Source organism: Colius striatus, chromosome 17, assembly GCF_028858725.1.
Source record: "Colius striatus isolate bColStr4 chromosome 17, bColStr4.1.hap1, whole genome shotgun sequence".
NCBI lineage: Eukaryota > Metazoa > Chordata > Aves > Coliiformes > Coliidae > Colius > Colius striatus.
The window spans coordinates 16,938,967-16,960,060 of NC_084775.1; the positions used below are offsets into that span (position 1 = coordinate 16,938,967).

The 21,094-nt window shown below is 57.9% G+C and overlaps 1 protein-coding gene and 1 long non-coding RNA gene across 2 annotated transcripts; one reads left to right on the top strand and one right to left on the bottom strand.

Moving 5' to 3' along the window:
- The first annotated feature begins 712 nt into the window (after positions 1-712).
- On the top strand, positions 713-9,877 carry LOC133627012 (UPF0598 protein C8orf82 homolog). The gene is made up of 5 exons (XM_062009656.1): positions 713-793; positions 2,824-2,969; positions 7,114-7,160; positions 9,175-9,611; positions 9,863-9,877. The coding sequence occupies exons 1-5, from the start codon at positions 713-715 to the stop codon at positions 9,875-9,877; spliced, it is 726 nt and encodes a 241-aa protein (XP_061865640.1).
- Positions 9,878-11,237: 1,360 nt separating this feature from the next.
- On the bottom strand, positions 11,238-13,908 carry LOC133627080 (uncharacterized). The gene is made up of 2 exons (XR_009819928.1): positions 13,878-13,908; positions 11,238-11,875 (listed from the first exon to the last, which is right to left on the bottom strand). It is a non-coding gene; the product is annotated as an uncharacterized LOC133627080 (long non-coding RNA).
- Between the last annotated feature and the right edge of the window lie 7,186 nt (positions 13,909-21,094).

Here is a 21,094-nt window from a genome sequence, read left to right on the forward strand (position 1 = left end):
GCACTGAGTGTATGTCAGTTCGCTTTTGATACGTGGGAGTTGGGGCTTTGGCTGCCGAGTGACGAGGTTTTGCATCTGAGTCACTTGTTTTGCTCTGTTTCCAGAGACTGAGGCTGTGCTCTGAATAAGAATACAAGGGGCAAGCAGAGTGTGTCAGTGCTGCTGTCATGTGGACACAGTGGGGTACTGAAGCTCAGGAGCAGCGCATCACAGTGGCACCCGCCAACTTTTGGAATCAGATCTGTGATTCTTTGCAAATTAAGTACCGGGATAATGCTGTGTTGGGGCTGGGAGGAGGGGACAAGGGTAGGAGTTACAGAGAGGGTTTTTGTGTAGAGCCTGGACTTTGGAGTTTTGGTTTTCAGGGGCTTTGGGGCATGCCTGGGGCTTTTGGCTTTGGGGCGTGCCTGGGGCTTTGTGGAGTGAGTATGGTTTTGGGCTTCAGTAGTGACTTGACTTTTGCTGTGTTTTCAAGTTTCTATTGTGCTTGCCAGTTAAATACAGGGACAATGCTGTGTTGGGGCAGGGAGGAGGGAACAAGGTTGGGAGTCAGAGGGAGGTGTTTCAAAGGTTGTGTAGAGGAGAGCAATGTTCCATAGCCAGTCCCCACAAGTTAAGGAGAGGGAGGCAGTTACTTCTCAGGACAATGGCAGCATGTCCCAGGCAGAGCGGCTCCAGCCTCTGTGTATGTCTCATGTCGTCTGACTTCCCCATGTCAGCTTCCTCGGGCCTCCTTATTCTTCACTCTTTGCTCTTCAGCGGCAAGGTCCGGATCTCGGGCAGCATCCTCAGGGTCTTGAACACTAATCACTGATGCAGTGTGAGTCAAGCTCTTCTTGCGTAGCCATCCTTAAGCGTAGATCCATCTCACATCTTGGAAGATTCCAGACCGTACTCTTCTGCAGTACCGCTTCTGGCCGCATTGGCGGCTCCGCGCTTCAGCCATCCCTTTGCATGGACCCAGACTTCTTCCTCATGTCCTCAGGATCTCTGGTCCGGGGCGGTCCTCTGGTGCAGGCCTGGTCCATTTCATCTACCCTCTTTGGGGAGGCTGCTATAGAGCCTTCTCCTTTCAATGTAGCATCCTCTAGGTCTTTCCAGTCAACATCATCTGTGGCCGGGGCATCTCTGAGCCCAGTTCCCTGTTGTCTTTCTGTTGTCCATGTGTTCTTTCACCTGGTGTCGGTGTTTGCACAAGGGTAGTAATATTGCTCCATTGAAATGATCCCCTTTGCAATGTGCTGTCTGAGTTTTTGTGGTGTCTTTGTGATCTATTGTGTCTGTGTGTCGTGGTTTAGGCCCATCAGGGGACAAAGGCCACGATTAGCCTGGAGTACTGAAGAGGCTGAGAATTGCTCAAGGGCAGGGAGAGCTTAATTGCCGCTTAAGGTTCAGGACAAAACAGACCAGGCTACTCGGTTTGGGGAAGAAAACAGAAAATAATTTAATGCAACATCAACTAAAACATACCCCCAAAAACCCAAAACATAACCAAAATGAAACAACACAGAGTAATACATCAATGAAGAGTCCAACCAGCCTTTTTAAGAACACCTTCCCGCCACCCCTCCCCTCTTCCCGGGCTCAGAGCCCTGATCCCGGGGTTTTTACCTTGTCCCCCCCTGAACGGTTCGGGGGGGCAGGCAGTGGGGGTTTCAGTTAGTCTGTTCCCAATAGCTTCTGCCGTTTGTCCCTCCTCAGGACGGGTGAACTCCACACCAGTCCTCCCTGCGAGTCCGTGGGGTAACTCACACGCATGGCAGCCCTGCACGGGCTGCTCCGATGCCCACTGACTCCAAAGGCTGCAGCTCGTCTCTGCCTCTCGTGTGGGGCTGCTCTGCGGCGTGCAGGCTCTCCAGCACGGCCTGGGCCATGGCCCCTCCCCACACAGTCCCTCTCCCGTCCGGGCTCACTCACACGGAGCTGCTGGGAACTCTCGCTCCTGCCATGGATCTCCATAGGCTGCAGGGGCACAGCTGCATTCTCGCCACGGCTTGCAGAGGGGTCTCTGGTCTGTTGCTTCTCCTTCCTTCCTCCTTCTCTGGCTGAAGGGGCCGCGTGGTCGCCTCCATCTCCTGTCACTCTTACACCTCCTGCCTCGCATTCCGAATTCCCGTCCCCTAAATAGTGATCGCAGAGGCGCCAGATTGGCCCAGCTGGGACGGAGATGGGTGTGAACCCAGGAGCCGGGGGAGAGTCCGCAAACTCTTTACCGGGTCTGCACTGCAACCCGCTCCCCCTGGTACTAAGCCAAAAGCTGCTCCTTGCTAAACCAGAACACCAAGTCAATGTCTTTGAGGCAACACCACATTGTTCCTCAGCTCATCTAGGAACCAGGAGGTCCATGTGGTCCTCCCCCATCACCACCTTCCTCCTCCCATCCCAGAGTGCCCTCCCAGCCGGGTTTCCTCTCTTGAGACAACTTGAGGTTCCCCACATTGATGTGGGGTGAGCCCATGGTGACCCTTCATCTGGCAACCAGGAGGTCCAGCATGATTTTCCCCTATCATCACCTTCCCCCTCCCACCACAGAATGACCTCCCACCCTGGTTTCCTCTCTTGAGGTAACTTGGGGTTCCCCATGTTGATGTGGGGTGACTTTCTGGTGACCCTTCATCTGAGAACCAGAAGGTCCATGTGGTCCTCACCCATCACCACCTTCCTCCTCCCACCACAGAGTGACCTCCCAGCCTGGTTTCCTCTCTTGAGGTAACCTGGGTTTCCCCACATTGATATGGGGTGACCCTATGGTGACCCTCCATCAGAGAACCAGGAGGTCCAAGCTGTTGCTCCCCTATCCCCACCCTGCTCCTGCTCCTCCAGGTGTTCGTGCAGCTGGCCAACGTGGCCGTCACCAAGATGGACGTGAATAACCTGGCCACGGTGATGGCCCCCAACTGCCTGCGCTGCCAGTCGGACGACCCACAGATCATCTTCGAGAACACCCGGAGGAGATGTCCTTCCTGCGGGTGCTCATCCAGCACCTGGACACCAGCTTCATGGAGGGTGTCCTATAGCCCCACCTCAGCCCCCTCCCCTCCAGCACCAGCCTGGACCCCCGCGGGAGGAGGGTGCTGGGCGGCTCGTGGCCCGCTCACCCAGCCCCAGTGGCCCCACGGGACTGTCCTCCGTGCCCCCACCCCACGACCTTCTGGCCATCTCACTGCCCACCTCTCTGAGGGGGACGAGTGGCACCTCCAGCCCTGGTGTGCTGGGGAGTGGGTGACAGCCTCGGGGGAGGGTGCTGGGAGCTGTGGGCACCCGCAGGGGTGGGAGAAGCCGCTGGTGCGGGAGTGGAGCACCCAGGGAAGGTCCATCAGGGGACCAGAGGGACAAGTGGCCCTGTGCCAGGAGAGGCCCAGCCCGTGGGGGCTCATGGTGGAGCTGGATTGGCCCAGGAGTGGGTGCTGGGGATGCCCCCCGTGCCCTGGGTGGCTGGTGGTGGCCAGTGGCCCACCCTTGGGGTGCTGGAGGAGCTGGGGAGGTCACGGTGGCCATCCCTGGCAGCGTTGTACCCATCTCACCTGACCCTGGCCCCAGAGGACCTGTCTCAGCACCACCATGTCTGCTTGGCCCTGCTGGACCCACCACAGGACCCATCATCTCAGCTTTGAAAGACACATCTTGACACCCATCATCTCTTCTGGTCCAGCCCAGCTCATCTCGGCATCTGGAATCGCTGCTTGGTTTTGGTGCCCCTCATCTCCTCCTGCCCAACTCATCTTGACTCCCATCACCTTCTCCAGGTCCTGCCCAGCCCATCTTGGCCCCCATCACCTTCTCTAGGTCCTGCCCAGCCCATCTTGGCTCCCATCACCTTCTCCAGGTCCTGCCCAGCTCATCTTGGCCCCCATCACCTTCTCCAGGTCCTGCCCAGCCCATCTTGGCCCCCATCACCTTCTCTAGGTCCTGCCCAGCCCATCTTGGCTCCCATCACCTTCTCCAGGCCCTGCTCAGCTCATCTTGGCACCCATCACCTTCTCCAGGTCCTGCCCAGCCCATCTTGGCTCCCATCACCTTCTCCAGGCCCTGCTCAGCTCATCTTGGCCCCCATCACCTCTTGCTTCTCCTGGATGCACCTTGGCACCCTCAATCTCCTGGTTCTGACCAACCAGTCCTGGTGCCCCTCATCTCTTTGCCCAGCTTGACCCATCTTGGTGCCCACCATCTCCTCCTGCTCCTGCCCATCCCATCTTGGCACCATCTTGCTTCTCCTGGACCCGTTCTGGTGCCCATCACCTCCCCCTGCCCAACCCATCTTGGTGCTCCCCTCATCTTGTCCTGGTCTTCCTGGACCCATCTTGGCACCCATCATCTCCTCCTGCTCCTCTTGCACCCACCTTGGTGCCCATCACCTCCTCCAGCACCCACCCACCCCCAGTGGCACCCAACACCCCCTCCTGGACCCCCCAGTGCCCTCATCTCCCCCATCCCCACCCACCTGGCACTGGCAGGTGCCCCCCAAAGCCACCCCCAAGTGCCTTCGGGTGACATGGGATGGTGAGGGTGGGGGGCACCCACAGGGGAGGGGGCACCCCAGGAGCACCCATGGGTGGGGAGGGGGTGGGGTGGGACAGGACACCCATCAGAGTCCAGAGATGTATAAAGAGAGTTATTAATTAGAAGCCCCTAATTATCAACCCAGATGCTGATTTCTCCTCGGGGTTGGGGGTTCATGGAGGGGAAGGGGGGGGGGTCCCCAAAGTGGAGAGTCTTCAAGGTGGGTGTCACAAGGAAGGGGGTCCCCAAAGTGGGAGTCCTTAAGGTGGGAGGGGTCCCCAAAGTTGAGGGGGATGTCCCCAAGGTGGGTGTCACTAAGGTGGGGGTGTCCCCAAAGTAGGGAGGGGGGATCCCCAAGATGGGTGTCCCCAGGGGGAGGTCCTCAAGGTGGGTGTCACCGAGGTGGGGGGGTCCCCAAGGCGCAGGGGGTCCCCGAGGTGGATGTCACAGGGTGAGGGGGGTCCCGGGGTGGGGGGACCCCCAGCGCTACCTCCCAGCTCTGCTCACTGCCAGGCGTGGGGGGGAGGGGGCACAGGGGGAGAGTGGGGGGTGACACCGGTGTGTGGGGGGGGTCCCCCAGGGCCGGGAGGGGTCCCCACTTCCTCTGTTCCCATTTAACCCTTCCCCCCCTCAGCTTTTGTATTTCCCCTCTCTCTTTTTCCCCTTTTCCCCCCTTTTTTTCCGTTTCAGCCTTTTATTTATTATGAAGCCGACTCCGAGCATCTCCCCGAGCCCCCCCACCCCCGCGGCTGTGGGACCCTCCCCGCGCGTGGGCCGGGGGCGTGGGGAATCCAGATTGGGGGGAGGGGTCCGGAGGCACCACCCCCCGCCCCTCCTCCCACGGCGTGTGAATAAAAAGCGTCTGGCCGGTGCTGCTCGTTCCCTCTGGAGCCCGTCAGTGGGGGACTGCGGGGGGCTACGGCGGGCTATATGGGCTATGGGGGGCTATATGGGCTGTAGGGGCTATGCTGAGGCTATGGGGGGCTACCAAGATACTATGGGGGCTATGAGGAGGCTATGGGGGGCTATGAAGGGGCTATAGGGACTATGAGAAGGCTATGGGGGGCTATGAAGGGGCTATAGGGACTATGAGAAGGCTATGGGGGGCTATGAAGGGGCTATAGGGGCTATGAGGATGCTATGGGGGGCTATGGGAGCTATGAGGGGTTTATAGTGGCTATAGGAGCTATGAAGAGACTATGGGGGGCTATGAGGGGGCTATAGGGGCTATGAGGATGCTATGGGGGCTATGGGGGGCTATGAAGGGGCTATAGGGGCTCTGAGGAGGCTATGAAGGGGCTACAGGGACTATGAGAAGGCTATGGGGGGCTATGAAGGGGCTATAGGGGCTATGAGAAGGCTATGGGGAGATATATATGGTGTCTATAGGCTTCGGGGATGCCTATAGGGATATATGTGGGTGCCTACAGACTTATGGGGGTGTCTGTATGGTCATGTGTGTGTCTATAGGGATACGTGTGTGTGTGTCAGTAGGGTTATGGGGGTGTCTATAGGGATATATGTGGGTGCCTATATGGTTATGGGGGATGCCTATAGGGATCTATGGGGGTGTCTATAGGGTTAAGGGGGTGTCTGTAAGGTTATGGGGGTGTCTCTAGGGGTACGTAGGAGTGTCAGTAGGGTTATGGGGGTGTCTGTAGGGATATATGTGGGTGTCTATAGGGTTAAGGGGGTGTCTGTAAGGTTAAGGGGGTGTCTGTATGAGTGTCAGTAGGGTTATGGGATGTCTCTAGGGATATATGTGGGTGTCTATAGGGTTAAAGGGGTGTCTGTAAGGATCCGAGAGGATCCCCAATGGATCCTGGGCAGAACCCCCCAAAAAAAAGACCTCAACGGACCCAGGATAGAGGCTGGATGGATGCCAGATGGATCCCAAACGGATCCCAGCACAGAACCCAAACAGATCCTGGACAGTCTCCCCCAAAAAGACCTAAATGGACCCAGAGCAGAGGCTGGATGGATCCCAAATGGATCCCAGGCAACCTCCCCCTCCCCAAAAGGCTCTGAATAGACCCAGGATACAGCCTGGATGGATCCCAGCCCAGAGACAAAACAGATCCTGGATAAACCCCCCCAAAAAGACCCTAAATGGACCCAGGGCACAATCTGGATGGATCCCAGCCCAGAGACAAAACAGATCCTGGACAACCCCCCCCCAAAAAGACCCTAAATGGACCCAGGGCACAACCTGGATGGATCCCAGCCCAGAGACAAAACAGATCCTTGATAACCCCTCCCCAAAAAGACCCTAAATGGACCCAGGACACAACCTGGATGGATCCCAGCCCAGAGACAAAACAGATCCTGTACAACCCCCGCCCCCCAAAAGACCCTAAATGGACCCAGGGCAGAGCCTGGATGGATCCCAGACAAACCCCCCCCTCCCCAAAAGGCTCTAAATGGACCCAGGACACAACCTGGATGGATCCCAGCCCAGAGACAAAACGGATCCTGGACAAAACCCCCATAAAAAGACTGTAAATGGACCCAGGGCAGAGCCTGGATGGCCCCTGGATGGATCCCAGCCAGATCCCATTTGGCCCTTGCACCTGCTTTGGGATTTTGAGGCTTTTCCCCTTTTTTTCTGCAGCTTTTCCTGGATGACACCAAAGTGAAGAACTTCATCACTTGCTTCAAAGGTACTGGGATCCCCCCAAATCCTCCCCCTCAAAAATGACCCCTCAAAATGCCCCCAAAAACCAAAATCCTCCCCAAATTATCCCCCAGATCCTCTCTGACCCCTTCCAAAGACCCAAATCCCACCCTAAAACCCCCACAAATAAGCCTCCCAAATCCCCCCAAAAAACCAAACCCCAACTCCCCCCGACCTCAAAAGCCCCCAAATCCCAACAATCCCCCTCAAATCCCCCCAGAGCATCCCAAAACCTCCCAAATCCCCCCCAAAAAGCCCCCAAATTCTCTCCAACCCCCCCAAAAATGTCAAATCCACCCAAACCCCCCAAAATATCCCCCCAAACAATCCCCAAAGTCTCCAAATCCCCTCAAATCACCCCAAAAAACACAAAAGCCCCCCAGAAACCCCCAAATCCTCTCCAGTCCCCCCAAAATAAATCCCCCAAAAATCCCAAAAGCCCCCAAATCCCCAAAAAACCCCAAATCCCCTCCAACTCTCTCCAAAAACAATCAAAATCCCCCCAACCCCCCCAAATCTCCTCAGAACCCCTCCAAAAAAACCAAATCACCCCAAAATCCCTCCTCCCCATCACCATTCAGTAGCGTTTTAGCCTTAATTAGGGTCTTTAATTAGAGACTCATCTTTATTTGGGGTCTGATCTGTATTGGGGGGCTGTGGGGTGGGGAGAAGATACTCTCATCCCCTTCATGGCCTTCGTAGGTGCCAAAACATCCTCCTCTCAACCTAATTTGCATATTAATCACCACCTTAATTAACCACTTCCTGCCCTTAATTGCTCCCAGGCACTTGGTAACACTGATCCCTACTCCCCCCCAAACCTCCCTCAGCCCCTTCAAATCGCTTTCCCATTAAGGAACACCCCCCTTTCTCCGGTGTTAATTAGGGGAGGGTTAATTAACGAGGGTGTGAGATTAATTAACGTTGCCTTCCTCACTCACCTGGAGCTGAACCCTGGCAGCCTCTATGGGAGGGTTCATTATGGAGAATTGGGGGTTAGTTAGGAGGGTTGGGGTTAATTATGGAGAGTTGGGGGTTAATTAGGAGGGTGGGAGTTAATTAGGAGGTTTAGGGGTTGATTAGTGGGGTTACTTAGGGTCCATCCTGGCAGGTATCACCTTCCTCTTCCTCACTCCCTTAGCAGTGGTTGTTCTGAGCAGGTTTAATCATGAGAGGACTGAGGGTTGGAGGTTAATTAGGAGGGTTGGAGGTTAAATTAGGAGGGTTGGGGTTAATTAAGAGCACTGGGGGTTAATTGTGGGAAGGGGTTATCCCAGCAGACGTTGCCTTTCTCATCTTCTTCTTCCTCACCCTCCCTTAGAATCGCAGTGGTTGTTTTGAGGGGGTTAACCATGGGAGGACTGGGGGTTAGTTAGGGGCGTTGGAGGTTAATTAGGGGGATTGGAGGTTAATTAGGAGCACAGGGAGTTAATTCAGGGAAGGGGTTAATGATGGTTTATCCCAGCAGACGTTGCCTTCCTCCTCCTCATCTTCTTCTTCCTCACCCTCCCTTAGAACCGCAGTTGTTCCAAGTGGGTTAATCATGGGGACACTGGGGGTTAGTTAGGGGGGCTGGAGGTTAATTAGGAGGGTTGGAGGTTAATTAGGAGCACACGGAGTTAATTGTGGGAAGGGGTTAATGATGGTTTATCCCAGCAGACGTTGCCTTCCTCATCTTCTTCTTCCTCACCCTCCCTTCGCAGCACTGCAGCAGTTCCAAGTGGGTTAATCATGGCGGGACTGAGGGTTAGTTAGGGGGCTGGAGGTTAATTAGGAGGGTTAGGTTAATTAGGAGCGCTGGAGGTTAATTGTGGGAAGGGGTTAATGATGGTTTATCCCAGCAGACGTTGCCTTCCTCCTCCTCTTCTTCCTCACCCTCCCTTCGCAGCACCGCAGCGGCCGTTCCCAGCGGGCTAACCACGAGCGGCGATGCGGCTTAATTAAAAGGGGGGGCTGTTAATTAAGGAGAGGCGCGGGTTAATGAGGGTCCATCCCGGCAGACGTGACCTTCCTCACGTTCTTCTTCACGCGGCTGGAGCCGAACCGCAGCGGCCGCTACGAGCGCGAATTCCCGTTCGTGTCCCGCTGCGGCGCGGAGCGCAACCTCCTGCGCTGCGAGCACAGACCCATCGTCTTCACCCGCCTCCTGCCCCCGGACGCCTCCTCCTCAGCCTCCTCCTGCTCCCGCCGCGCCGTGCTGTCGTTCTGCGGCGGCGGGGAGCGGCTGGCCGTGCCGTTCCGGCCCGAGGCGCTGGTGATGCTGCCGGAGAACGGGCGCTTGTACCACCCGGCGCCGGGCCGGGCGGGGGGCGCGGGGCCGGTGCGCTCGGCGCTGGCTCTGGAGTGGGGGTCCCGCTTGGAGTACGAGCAGGGGCCGGAGCAGCCCCCGACTCACTTTTGGTGGGAGGGGAAGAGGTATCGGCTCACGGGGGAGCTGGTGGAGCTGCTGCGGGGAGGGGAAGGGGCGGGGGAGGCGGAGAGCGGCGGGGCCGCGGGGCGGGGGTGAGGCTTGGAGGGGGTGGGAAGGGGCATTGCATAGCCCCGGGCGAGGAGGAGGAGGAGGAGGAGGAGGCAGAGCTGGTGCTCAGCCACACCGTGTGGCTGATGCTGTGGTGAGGTGCCACAGCACCTGTGCCGGTGCCAGGGATGTGGGTGTTGTGTGTGGGTCCCCCCACTGTGATATTAAAGGTCTCTGGCAATTGAAATGAGCCCAGAGGTGATGGGTGCCACTGCAGCAGTGTGGGTGCAGCTGTGGAGAGGTTGGTGCTGCTATGGTGAGGTTGGTGCAGCTGTGGTGGGTGACACGGTGCTACTGCCACAGTGTGGGTGTCCCCATGGGTGCTGCCACGGTGACAGTGTTGCTGCCACACTGTGGGTGCCACTGTGGTGATGTTGGCTGGTGTGTAGAGGGAAGGGAGGTTCTTCAGAGGGATGTGGCCATGGGCTGAGGTTGCCCGAGGGCAAGGAGCCAGCAGAGTGCCCAAGGGGGCAAGAAGGCCAGTGGCAGCCTGGCTGGGCTCAGCAGTGGGGTGGCAGCAGCCCCAGGGCAGGGATTGTCCCCTGTGCTGGGCCCTGGGGAGGCTGCAGCTCCAGGGCTGTGTCAGTGCTGGGCCCCTCACTCACTGCCACAGGGACACTGAGGGGCTGCAGCTCCAGGGCTGTGTCAGTGCTGGACCCTCACTCACTGCCACAGGGACACTGAGGGGCTGCAGCTCCAGGGCTGTGTCAGTGCTGAGCCCCTCACTCACTGCCACAGGGACACTGAGGGGCTGCAGCTCCAGGGCTGTGTCAGTGCTGGGCCCCTTACTCACTGCCACAGGGACACTGAGGGGCTGCAGCTCCAGGGCTGTGTCAGTGCTGAGCCCCTCACTCACTGCCACAGGGACACTGAGGGGCTGCAGCTCCAGGGCTGTGCTCAGTGCTGGCCCCTTACTCACTGCCACAGGGACACTGAGGGGCTGCAGCTCTAGGGCTGTGCTCAGTGCTGGGCCCCCTCACTCACTGCCACAGGGACACTGAGGGGCTGCAGGGAGAGAAGATGCACTGGGAAGCTCTGGGCTAAATGAGGGTACCTGAGGCAAAGGTTCAGTCTGCAGAGAACGAGGCTCAGAGGAGATCTGATCACTCTGACTCCCTGGCTGTGGCTGAGAGGGTCGGTCTCTGCTGCCAAGTTAAAAGCTACAGGCCAAGAGGAAAGGGGCTCAGGGTGCCCCAGGGGAGGTTGAGGCTGGAGCTGAGGCAGAACTGTTTCCCTGAGAGGGGTGTCAGCCCCTGTGCCAGGCTGCCCAGGGAGCTGGGGGAGTGCCCAGCCCTGGAGGGGTCCCAGAGCCATGGGGCTGAGGTGCTTGAGGGCCGTGGCTCAGTGGTGGCTGTGGCACTGTGGGGTCAGGGTTGGACTCCAGCAGCTCAAAGGGCTTTTCCATCTGTAATGATTCTCTGGTCAGTGCCCTGTGTGCCAGAACAGCAGCCAGCTCTCTCCTTGGTCCATTAAAAGCAGAAGAGCTCCATCCCCTCCGCTGAGCTCTGCCACTTCCTCCTGCCAAGCATCCCAGGAGGACTTGGGTTAATCGGGCAAGGTGGGGTTGGCTTTAATGAACTCACCATAACCGAGTGGCACAGCCCAGAGCCCGGCACAGCGCCCCGAGGTGAAGCTTCCCTGGGGGGGGGATGCTACAAGCTGAACTAGTCGATGGCTCCGTAGCGCTGGAGGCTGGTCGCCCACACGGCGTCTGCTCTACCCGCGCTCGCCAGCAGCCGGCACAGCTCCCGCTGCAGCGTGTGAAGGTTTTGGGGTCCCTCCCCCAGCGGGCAGCTTACCCCAGGAGCTGCCTGAGTCTCCCAGAAAGCCTGGAGGAGTACAAATCGAGTTCCTTGAGGGCAGGCAGGGCCCGGAGGTGAGCGGCCAAGCAGCGGATGCCGGCGTCTGTGCCGGGGGCCGTGCGGCGCACGTCCAGGTTGCTGTAGGGCAGCTTGAGGCTGCGCAGTGCGGGGAAGCGGCCGAGGTGAGGCAGCACTGCGCACAGCCCCGCCAGCCCCAGGTTGTTGAAGCGTAAAACAACTCTGCGGACGGCGGCAGGCTCCAGGGAGTCCAGCAGGGAGACAACGGTGGAGACGGAGAGCTCCTCGGCGTGGAAGTCGCGGCAGAGCAGGCGCAGGGGGGCGCAGGGCGAGCGGAGGGCGGCGCGCAGCAATAGGGCACCCCTAAGCCAGCCCCCATCAATAGGGCATCCTATAGCACCCCTAAGCCAGCCCCCATCAATAGGGCATCTTAGAGCACCCCTAACCCAGACCTCTATCTATAGGGCATCCTATAGCACCTCTAATCCAGCCCCCCATCAATAGGGCACCCCACAGCACCCCTAGATCTGCACCTCATCAATAGGGTACCCCTAACCCAGCCCTCTCTCAATAGGACATCCCATAGCACTCCTAACCCTATCCCCCATTAATAGGGCACCCTATAGCACTCCTAACCCAGTTCCCCATCAATAGGGAACCCCAGGGCAGGACCCATGACCCACCCCTCTTAATGAGGGGTACCCCCAGCACCCCATAAAGGAAGCCTACAGCAGGATCTCCAACACCCCCCTTCCCTCCCTGGGCCCCCCTGTGCTGCCCTCACACCCCTCGACCCCCCTCAGCTGCCCTCACCCCCCCCAATCCCCGGGGTCCCCTTCAGCTGCCCTCACCCCCCCCAATCCCCGAGGTCCCCTTCATCTGCCCTCAACCCCCCAATCCCCGAGGTCCCCTTCATCTGCCCTCAACCCCCCAATCCCCGAGGTCCCCTTCAGCTGCCCTCACGCCTCCCCAGTCCCCGGGGACCCCTCAGTTGCCCTGACTCCCCCCAATCCCCGAGGCCCCCCTCAGCTGCCCTCACCCCCCCCAATCCCCGGGGTCCCCTTCAGTTGCCCTCACCCCCCCCAATCCCCGGGGTCCCCTTCATCTGCCCTCAACCCCCTAATCCCTGGGGTCTCCCTCAGCTGCCCTCACATCCCCCAATCCCCGAGGTCCCCTTCATCTGCCCTCAACCCCCCAATCCCCGAGGTCCCCTTCAGCTGCCCTCACGCCTCCCCACTCCCCGGGGACCCCTCAGTTGCCCTGACTCCCCCCAATCCCCGAGGCCCCCCTCAGCTGCCCTCACCCCCCCCAATCCCCGGCGCCCCCCTCAGCTGCCCTCACCCCCCCCCAATCCCCGGCGCCCCCCTCAGCTGCCCTCACCTGCGCCTAATCCCCGGGGACCCCTCAGCTGCCCTCACGCCCCCCAATCCCCGAGGCCCCCCTCAGCTGCCCTCACGCCCCCCCAATCTCCGGGGCCCCCTTCAGCTGCCCTCACGCCCCCCAATCCCTGAGGCCACCCTCAGCTGCCCTCACCCCCACCAATCCCCGGCGTCCCCCTCAGCTGCCCTCACGCCCCCCCACTCCCCGAGGACCCCTCAGCTGCCCTCACGCCCCCTCAATCCCCGGGGTCCCCCTCAGCTGCCCTCACGTCCCCCAATCCCCGGGGTCCCCCTCAGCTGCCCTCACGCCCCCCTAATCTCCGAGGCCCCCCTCAGCTGCCCTCACGCCCCCCCAATCTCCGGGGTCCCCTTCAGCTGCCCTCACGCCCCCCAGTCCCCGGGGACCCCTCAGCTGCCCTCACGCCCCCCCAATCCCCGGGGTCCCCCTCAGCTGCCCTCACCCCCCCAATCCCTGAGGCCCCCCTCAGCTGCCCTCACACCCCCAATCCCCGGGGTCCCCCTCAGCTACCCTCACGCCCCCCCAATCCCCGAGGACCCCTCAGCTACCCTCACGCCCCCCCAATCCCCGGGGTCCCCCTCAGCTGCCCTCACCCCCCCAATCCCTGAGGCCCCCCTCAGCTGCCCTCACACCCCCAGTCCCCGGGGTCCCCCTCAGCTGCCCTCACGCCCCCCAGTCCCCAGGGTCCCCCTCAGCTGCCCTCACGTCCCCCAGTCCCCGGGGTCCCCCTCAGCTGCCCTCACGCCCCCCAGTCCCCGGGGTCCCCCTCAGCTGCCCTCACGCCCCCCAGTCCCCGGGGTCCCCCTCAGCTGCCCTCACCCCCCCCAGTCCCCAGGGTCCCCCTCAGCTGCCCTCACGCCCCCCCAATCCCTGAGGCCCCCCTCAGCTGCCCTCACACCCCCAATCCCCGGGGTCCTCCTCAGCTACCCTCACGCCCCCCCAATCCCCGGGGTCCCCCTCAGCTCACCTCCCGCTTCCGCCGGATCCTTCACGGCCGCGCTTCCAGGCATGCGCACTGCACCCCGGCACCGCCCCTCCGCCAATCAGAGCGAGAGTTTCACCACGGAAGGCGGGCCCGGCGTCGTTACTAGGTGCCGCCTGCGATCCTCGCCCGCCCATTGGCTGCGCCGTGTCTGTCATCGCTTCCTCCCTTCTTATTGGCTGAAGGGCGGCGGCAGCGGGAAGTTCGATCTGAGGCTCAGCGCGTTGGCAGCCCTGCACTGGCGTCTCTGCAGGTTGGGGGGGGGGGGAATAGTGGGGGCGTGGTCTGCTGAGGGGGAACTGGAGACTGGCGGGGTTCTGAGGGGAAAAGCGCGGGCTTGGCGGAGTCTGCAGTGGAAAAGTGGAGGTTCGGTGGGGTTTTGAGGGCGAAAGTGGGGTTTTGATGGGGTTCTGAGGGGAAAAGTGGAGTTTTGAGAGGAAAAGTGGGGGGTTTGTGAATTTCTGAGGAACAAGTGGGAATTTGGAGGAGCTTGGAGGGGAAAAGTGGGGTTTTGGTGGAGTGTTGAGGGGAAAAGTGGGGATTTTGTGGGGTTCTGAGGGGAATAAAGGTTTTTGTAGAGCTTTAAGGAGAAAAGAGTGGGGTTGGTTGTCTGCTGAGGGGGAAAAGTGGAGATTTGTGGGGTTCTGAGGGGAAAAGTGGGGTTTTGGTGGAGTGTTGAGAAGAACAGTGGGTTTTACTGGAGTTTTGAGGGGAAAAGTGGGGGTTTGGTGCAGTTTTGAGGGGGAAAGAGGGGGTTTGATGGAGTGTTGAGAAGAAAAGTGTTTTTTTGGTGTGGTTCTGAGGGGAATAAAGGTTTTTGTAGAGCTTTAAGGAGAAAAGAGTGGGGTTGGTGGTCTGCTGAGGGGGAACAGTGGAGATTGGTGGGGTTCTGAGGGGAAAAGTGGGGATTTGGTGGAGTCTGGAGTGGAAAGGTGGAGATTCAGTGGGTTTTTGAGGGCAAAGTGGGTTTTTAATGGGGTTCTGAGGGGAAAAGTGGAGTTTTGGTGGAGTTTTGAGAGGAAAAGTGAGGGGTTTTGTGAATTTCTGAGGAACAAGTGGGAATTTGGAGGAGCTTGGAGGGGAAAAGTGGGGGTTTGGTGGAGTGTTGAGGGGAAAAGTGTTTTTTTTGTGGGGTTCTGAGGGGAATAAAGGTTTTTGTAGAGCTTTAAGGAGAAAAGAGTGGGGTTGGTTGTCTGCTGAGGGGGAACAGTGGAGATTGGTGGGGTTCTGAGGGGAAAAGTGGGGGTTTGGTGGAGTGTTGAGGGGAAAAGTGGGGATTTTGTGGGGTTCTGAGGGGAATAAAGGTTTTTGTAGAGCTTTAAGGAGAAAAGAGTGGGGTTGGTTGTCTGCTGAGGGGAAACAGTGGAGATTGGTGGGGTTCTGAGGGGAAAAGTGGGGGTTTGGTGGAGTGTTGAGGGGAAAAGTGTTTTTTTTGTGGGGTTCTGAGGGGAATAAAGGTTTTTGTAGAGCTTTAAGGAGAAAAGAGTGGGGTTGGTTGTCTGCTGAGGGGGAACAGTGGAGATTTGTGGGGTTCTGAGGGGAAAAGTGGGGTTTTGGTGGAGTGTTGAGAAGAACAGTGGGTTTTACTGGAGTTTTGAGGGGAAAAGTGGGGGTTTGGTGCAGTTTTGAGGGGGAAAGAGGGGGTTTGGTGGAGTGTTGAGGGGAAAAGTGTTTTTTTTGTGGGGTTCTGAGGGGATTAAAGGTTTTTGTAGAGCTTTAAGGAGAAAAGAGTGGGGTTGGTGGTCTGCTGAGGGGGAACAGTGGAGATTGGTGGGGTTCTGAGGGGAAAAGTGGGGATTTGGTGGAGTCTGGAGTGGAAAGGTGGAGGTTCAGTGGGTTTTCAGAGCGAAAGTGGGTTTTTGATGGGGTTCTGAGGGGAAAAGTGGGGTTTTGGTGGAGCGTTGAGGGGAAAAGTGGGGTTTTAGTGGAGTTTGGAGTGAAAAAGTGGCGATTTGGTGAATTTTTGAGGGTAAAAGGTTTTTGGTGTGGTTCTGAGGGGAAAAATGGGTTTTGGTGGAGTTTTAAGAAGAAAAGAGTGGGGTTGGTTGTCTGGTGAGGGGGAACAGTGGAGATTGGTGGGGTTCTGAGGGGAAAAGTGCGGGCTTGGTGGAGTCTGGAGTGGAAAAGTGGAGGTTCGGTGGGGTTTTGAGGGCAAAAGTGGGTTTTTGATGGGATTCTGAGGGGAAAAGTGGAGTTTTGGTGGAGTTTTGAGAGGAAAAGTTGGGGGTTTGTGAATTTCTGAGGAACAAGTGGGAATTTGGAGGAGCTTGGAGGAGAAAAGTGGGGGTTTCGTCGAGTTTTGAGGGGAAAAGTGGGGATTTTGTGGAGTGTTGAGAAGAAAAGGGGTTTTAGTGGAGTTCTGAGTGAAAAAGTGGCGATTTGGAGGATTTTTGAGGGTAAAAGTAAGTTTTTGGTGTGGTTCTGAGAGGAAAAATGGGTTTTGGCAGAGTTTTGAGGGCAACAGTGGGTTTTACTGGAGTTTTCAAATGAAAAGTGGGGATTTGGTGGAGTTTTGAGGGGAAAAGTGGTTTTTTTTTGTGGGGTTCTGAGGGGAATAAAGGTTTTTGTAGAGTTTTAAGGAGAAAAGAGTGGGGTTGGTTGTCTGCGGACGGAGAAAAGTGGAGATTTGTGGGGTTCTGAGGGGAAAAGTGGGGGTTTGGTGGAGTCTGGAGTGGAAAGGTGGAGGTTCAGTGGGGTTTTGAGGGCGAAAGTGGGTTTTTGATGGGGTTCTGAGGGGAAAAGTGGAGTTTTGGTGGAGTTTTCAGATGAAAAGTGGGTTTTTTTGTGGAGTGTTGAGAAGAACAGTGGGTTTTACTGGAGTTTGGAGTGAAAAAGTGGGGGTTTTGTGGAGTGTTGAGAAGAAAAGGGGTTTTAGTGGAGTTTGGAGTGAAAAAGTGGGGATTTGATGAATTTTTGAGAGTAAAAGTAGGGTTTTGGTGTGGATCTGAGGTGAAAATGAGTTTTTCTGGGGTTTTAAGGGGAAAAGTAAGGTTCTGGTGGAGTGTTGAGGGCAAAAGTGGGGTTTTGGTGAGATTCTGAGAGGAAAGAATTGGGTTTTGATGGTGTTGTGGGGAGAAAGTGGGATTGTGGTGTAGTCTTGAGAGGAAAACTGGGTTTTGGCAGAGTTTTGAGGGCAAAAGTGGGGGATTTGTGGACTTCTGAGGAACAAGTGGGAATTAGGAGGAGCTTTGAGGGGGAAAGTGAAGTTTTGGTGGAGTGTTGAGGGAAAAAGTGGGGTTTTGGTGGAGCTTGGAGTGAAAATTGGAGGTTCAATGGGTTTTTGAGGGCGAAAGTGGATTTTTGATGGGATTCTGAGGGGGAAAATGGATTTTTTTGTGGAGTTTTAAGTGGAAAAGTGGAGGTTTGAGAAGAAAAGTGGGGATTTGGTGGACTTAAGAGGAACAAGTGGGATTTTGGAGGAGCTTTGAGGGGAAAAGTGGAGTTTTGGTGGGGTTTTTAGATTAAAAGTGTGGGTTTGGTGTATTTTTAAGGGCAAATGTGGGATTTTGTGGACTTTGGAGTGGTAAAGTGTGGGTTTGGTGGATATTTGGGGCCAAAGCGGGGTGTCTTGTGGTTCTGAGGGAAAAAAGAGAGGGTTTGGTGGTCCACTGAAAGGAAAATGAGTTTTTGTGGAGTTTTAAGGGGAAAAGCGGGGTTTTGGTGGGGTTTTAAGATGAAAAATGCGGTTTTGGTGGAGTTTTCAGATGAAAAGTGGAGTTTTGGTGGAGTGTTGAGGGGAAAAGTGTGGTTTTAGTGGACCTTGGAGTGAAAAAGTGGAGATTTGGTGGATTTTTGAGGGCAAAAGTGGGTTTTTTGTGGGATTCTGAGGAGAAAAAGGGTTTTTTGTAGAGTTTTAAGGAGAAAAGAGGGGCGTTGGAGTTCTGCTGAGTTGGAAAAGATGCAGATTGGTGGGGTTCTGAGGCACCAGTGGGATTTTGGGGGAGCTTTGAGGGGAAAAGTGGAGTTTTGTTGGTGTTTTCAGATGACAAGTGTGGTTTTAGTGGAGTTTGGAGTGAAAAAGTGGGGGGTTGGTGGATATTTGAGGGCAAAAGTGGGTTTTTGATGGGGTTCTGAGGGGAAGATGGGTTTTTGTGGAGTGTTGAGGGGAAAAGTGGTGCTTTGGTGGGGTTCTGACAAAAAAGTTGGGCTTTGGTGTAGTTTTGAGGGGAAAAGTGAGCTTTTTGTGAGTTTTGAAGGGAAATGTTGGGGTTTGGTGGAGTTTTAAGGGGGAAAAAGTGGGATTTTGGTGGAGTTCTGAGGGGAAAATTGGGGAGGTGATTTGAGGGGAAAAAAAAGTAGTGTTTTTGTGGTGGTGTTTGGACAAAAAGATAGAATATTGGGGTTTTGGTGGTGAAATCTCTACCAGGAGGCTGCAGTGAGCTGGAGGTCGGTCTCTGCTCCCAGCTAGTGAGTGACGGGCCAAGAGGAAAGGGGCTCAGGGTGCCCCAGGGGAGGTTGAGGCGGGAGCTGAGGCAGAACTGTTTCCCTGAGAGGGGTGTCAGCCGCTGTGCCAGGCTGCCCAGGGAGCTGGGGGAGTGCCCAGCCCTGGAGGGACCCCGAAGCCCTGGAGCTGAGGTGCTGAGGGCTGTGGGTCAGTGGTAGCCGTGGCAGGGTGAGGGCTCAGGGCTGGGCTCCAGCAGCTCAAAGGGCTTTTCTAACCCAAATGATTCTGTGGTTTGCTCCCTGCAGCTGTGGCATCATCACAGATGCCAGTCCTGGGTCGCTCAGCACCATCTGCTGCCACGGCCTCCGCGGCCGCTACGTCACCGTCACCATCCTGGGCCGGGAGGAGCAGTTCACTCTCTGTGAGGTCGAGGTCTACACTGTCCACCCCGAGCCATGAGGGGCTTTTAAGGGGGACAAGGTGAGGAGTTTCCCCCCTGGCACCAGGACCCTCTGACATCAGATGCCTCTGGAGGCTCCCTGTCGTCAGAACCACCCTAATAAACATCCCCACGGGGCCTCTTTGTGCATCACCATCCCCATCCCATAGGCTCCAGAGGACCATGGCATCACCATCCGCACCCCGTGGGCTCCACAGGACCATGGCATCACCATCCCCACCCCACAGGCTCCAGAGGACCATGACATCACCATCTCCACCCCACGGGCTCCAGAGGACCATGGCATCACCATCCCCACCCCACGGGACCTCCAGCCTCTTTCCATCACCACCCTTGAGGCCCATGGGGTTCCACCATCCTCATCCCCACTCTGTGGCTCCCCAGGACCTGTGGTGGCCACCTCGGGGTGGGGGTGGCCGTGGGAGGTCACTCACTCGCCCGTGAAGCCTTTGGAGATGGAGTGGAAGGAGGCGAGTTCCACCGAGTCCAGGTAGGGCGGCCCCATCTCTGTCAGCACCTTCCTGAAGGAGTGGAAGGCCGAACCCTCAGCATACACGTTGTCCTGGTACACCTGGAGGAGGGGGAAAACTGGTGGGGTTACCTAGATGTTGGGGTCCACCTCACATACCCCCCGAGTCTGAGGGTCCCACTCACCTCATCAGCCATGAGGAAGAGCCTCTCCTCGAAGGCGAATTTGATGACGGCCTCAATGCACTGACGGCTCTGGACCTGCCCTGGGAGGGGGGAGAAGGGGGGAGGTTGGCATAGCGGAGTGGGGGGGTCCAGCCCCACTCCCACCATGGGTTTGGGGGGCCCAGTCCTGCTCCTGATGGGTTTTGGGGGGCTCAATCCCTTTTCCTGATAGGTTTGGGGGCCCAGTCTTGCTCCCTATGGGTTTGGGGTATGGGCTCAGCCCCACTCCTGATGGGTTTTAGGGGGCTCAGTCTAGTTTCCCATGGGTATGGGGGGGCTTAGACCCCCTCTCCTGATAGGTTTGGGGGACCCAAACTGCCTCCCTATAGATTTGGGAGGAGAGTCATCCCCACTCCTGATGGGTTTGGGGGGGCTTAGCCCCTGCTCCTGATGGGTTTTGGGGCCTTCACCCCACTCCTAATGGATCTGAGGGGACTCAGTCCCACTTCCTATGGCTTTTGGAGGGTCTCAACCCAGTTCTTGGGTATGTTTTGGAGGTCTTAGTAGGACCAGTAAAGCACTGGGGGTCTCAGAATGGGACTGGGAGGGCACTGGGAGCTCACAGCCCTGGTACCAGAAGTCCCATCCCAACCTCAGGGTCCCATCCCAGCCCCAGGGTCCTATCCCCAGGGTCCCATCCCAGTCCTAGGATCCCATCCCATCCCTGATATCCCACCCCTGGGGTCCAATCCCACCCCTGGGGTCCCATCCCAGTCCCATCCCATCCCATCCCTGGGGTCCCATCCTAACCTCAGGGTCCCATCCCACCCCTGAGATCCCATCCCTGGAGTCCCATCCCATCCCTGGGGTCCCATCCCATCCCATCCCTGGGGTCCCATCCCAACCTCAGAGTCCCATCCCACTCCTGGAGTTCCACCCCTGGGGTCCCATCCCACCCCTGGGGTCCCATCCCAGTCTCATCCCACCCCTGGAGTCCCATCCCAGTCCTATCCCATCCCACCCCTGGGGTCCCATCCCACCCCTGGGGTCCCATCCCACCCCGGGGTTCCATCCCACCCCTGGGGACTCATCCCACCCCTGGGGTCCCATCCCATCCTGTCCCATCCCATCCCACCCCACCCCTGGGGTCCCATCCCACCCCTGGAGACTCATCCCATCCCTGTGGTCCCATCCCATCCCACCCCTGGGGTCCCAACCAGTCCAATCCCATCCCAAACCTGGGGTCCCATCCCACCCCTGGCGCCCCATCCCACCCCTGGGACCCCATCCCATCCCATCCCACCCCTGGGGACTCATCCCAACCCTGGGGTCCCATCCAGTCCCATGCCATCCCACCCCTGGGGACCCATCACATCCCATCCCACCCCTGGGGTCCCATCCCATCCCACCCCTGGTTTCCCATCCACTCCCATCCCATACCACCCCTGGGGTCCCATCCCATCCCACCCCTAGGGTCCCATCCCATCCCACCCCTGGGGTCCGATCCCAACCCTGGGGTCCCAGCCAGTCCCATCCCATCCCATCCCATACCTGGGGTCCCATCCCACTCCTGGGGTCCCATCCCAACCCTGGGGTCCCATCCCATCCCACCCCTGGTGTCCCATCCCACCCCTAGGGTCCCCTCCCATCCCACCCCTGGGGTCCCATCCGAACTCTGGGGTCCCATCCAGTCCCATGTCGTCCCATCCCATCCCACCCCTGGAG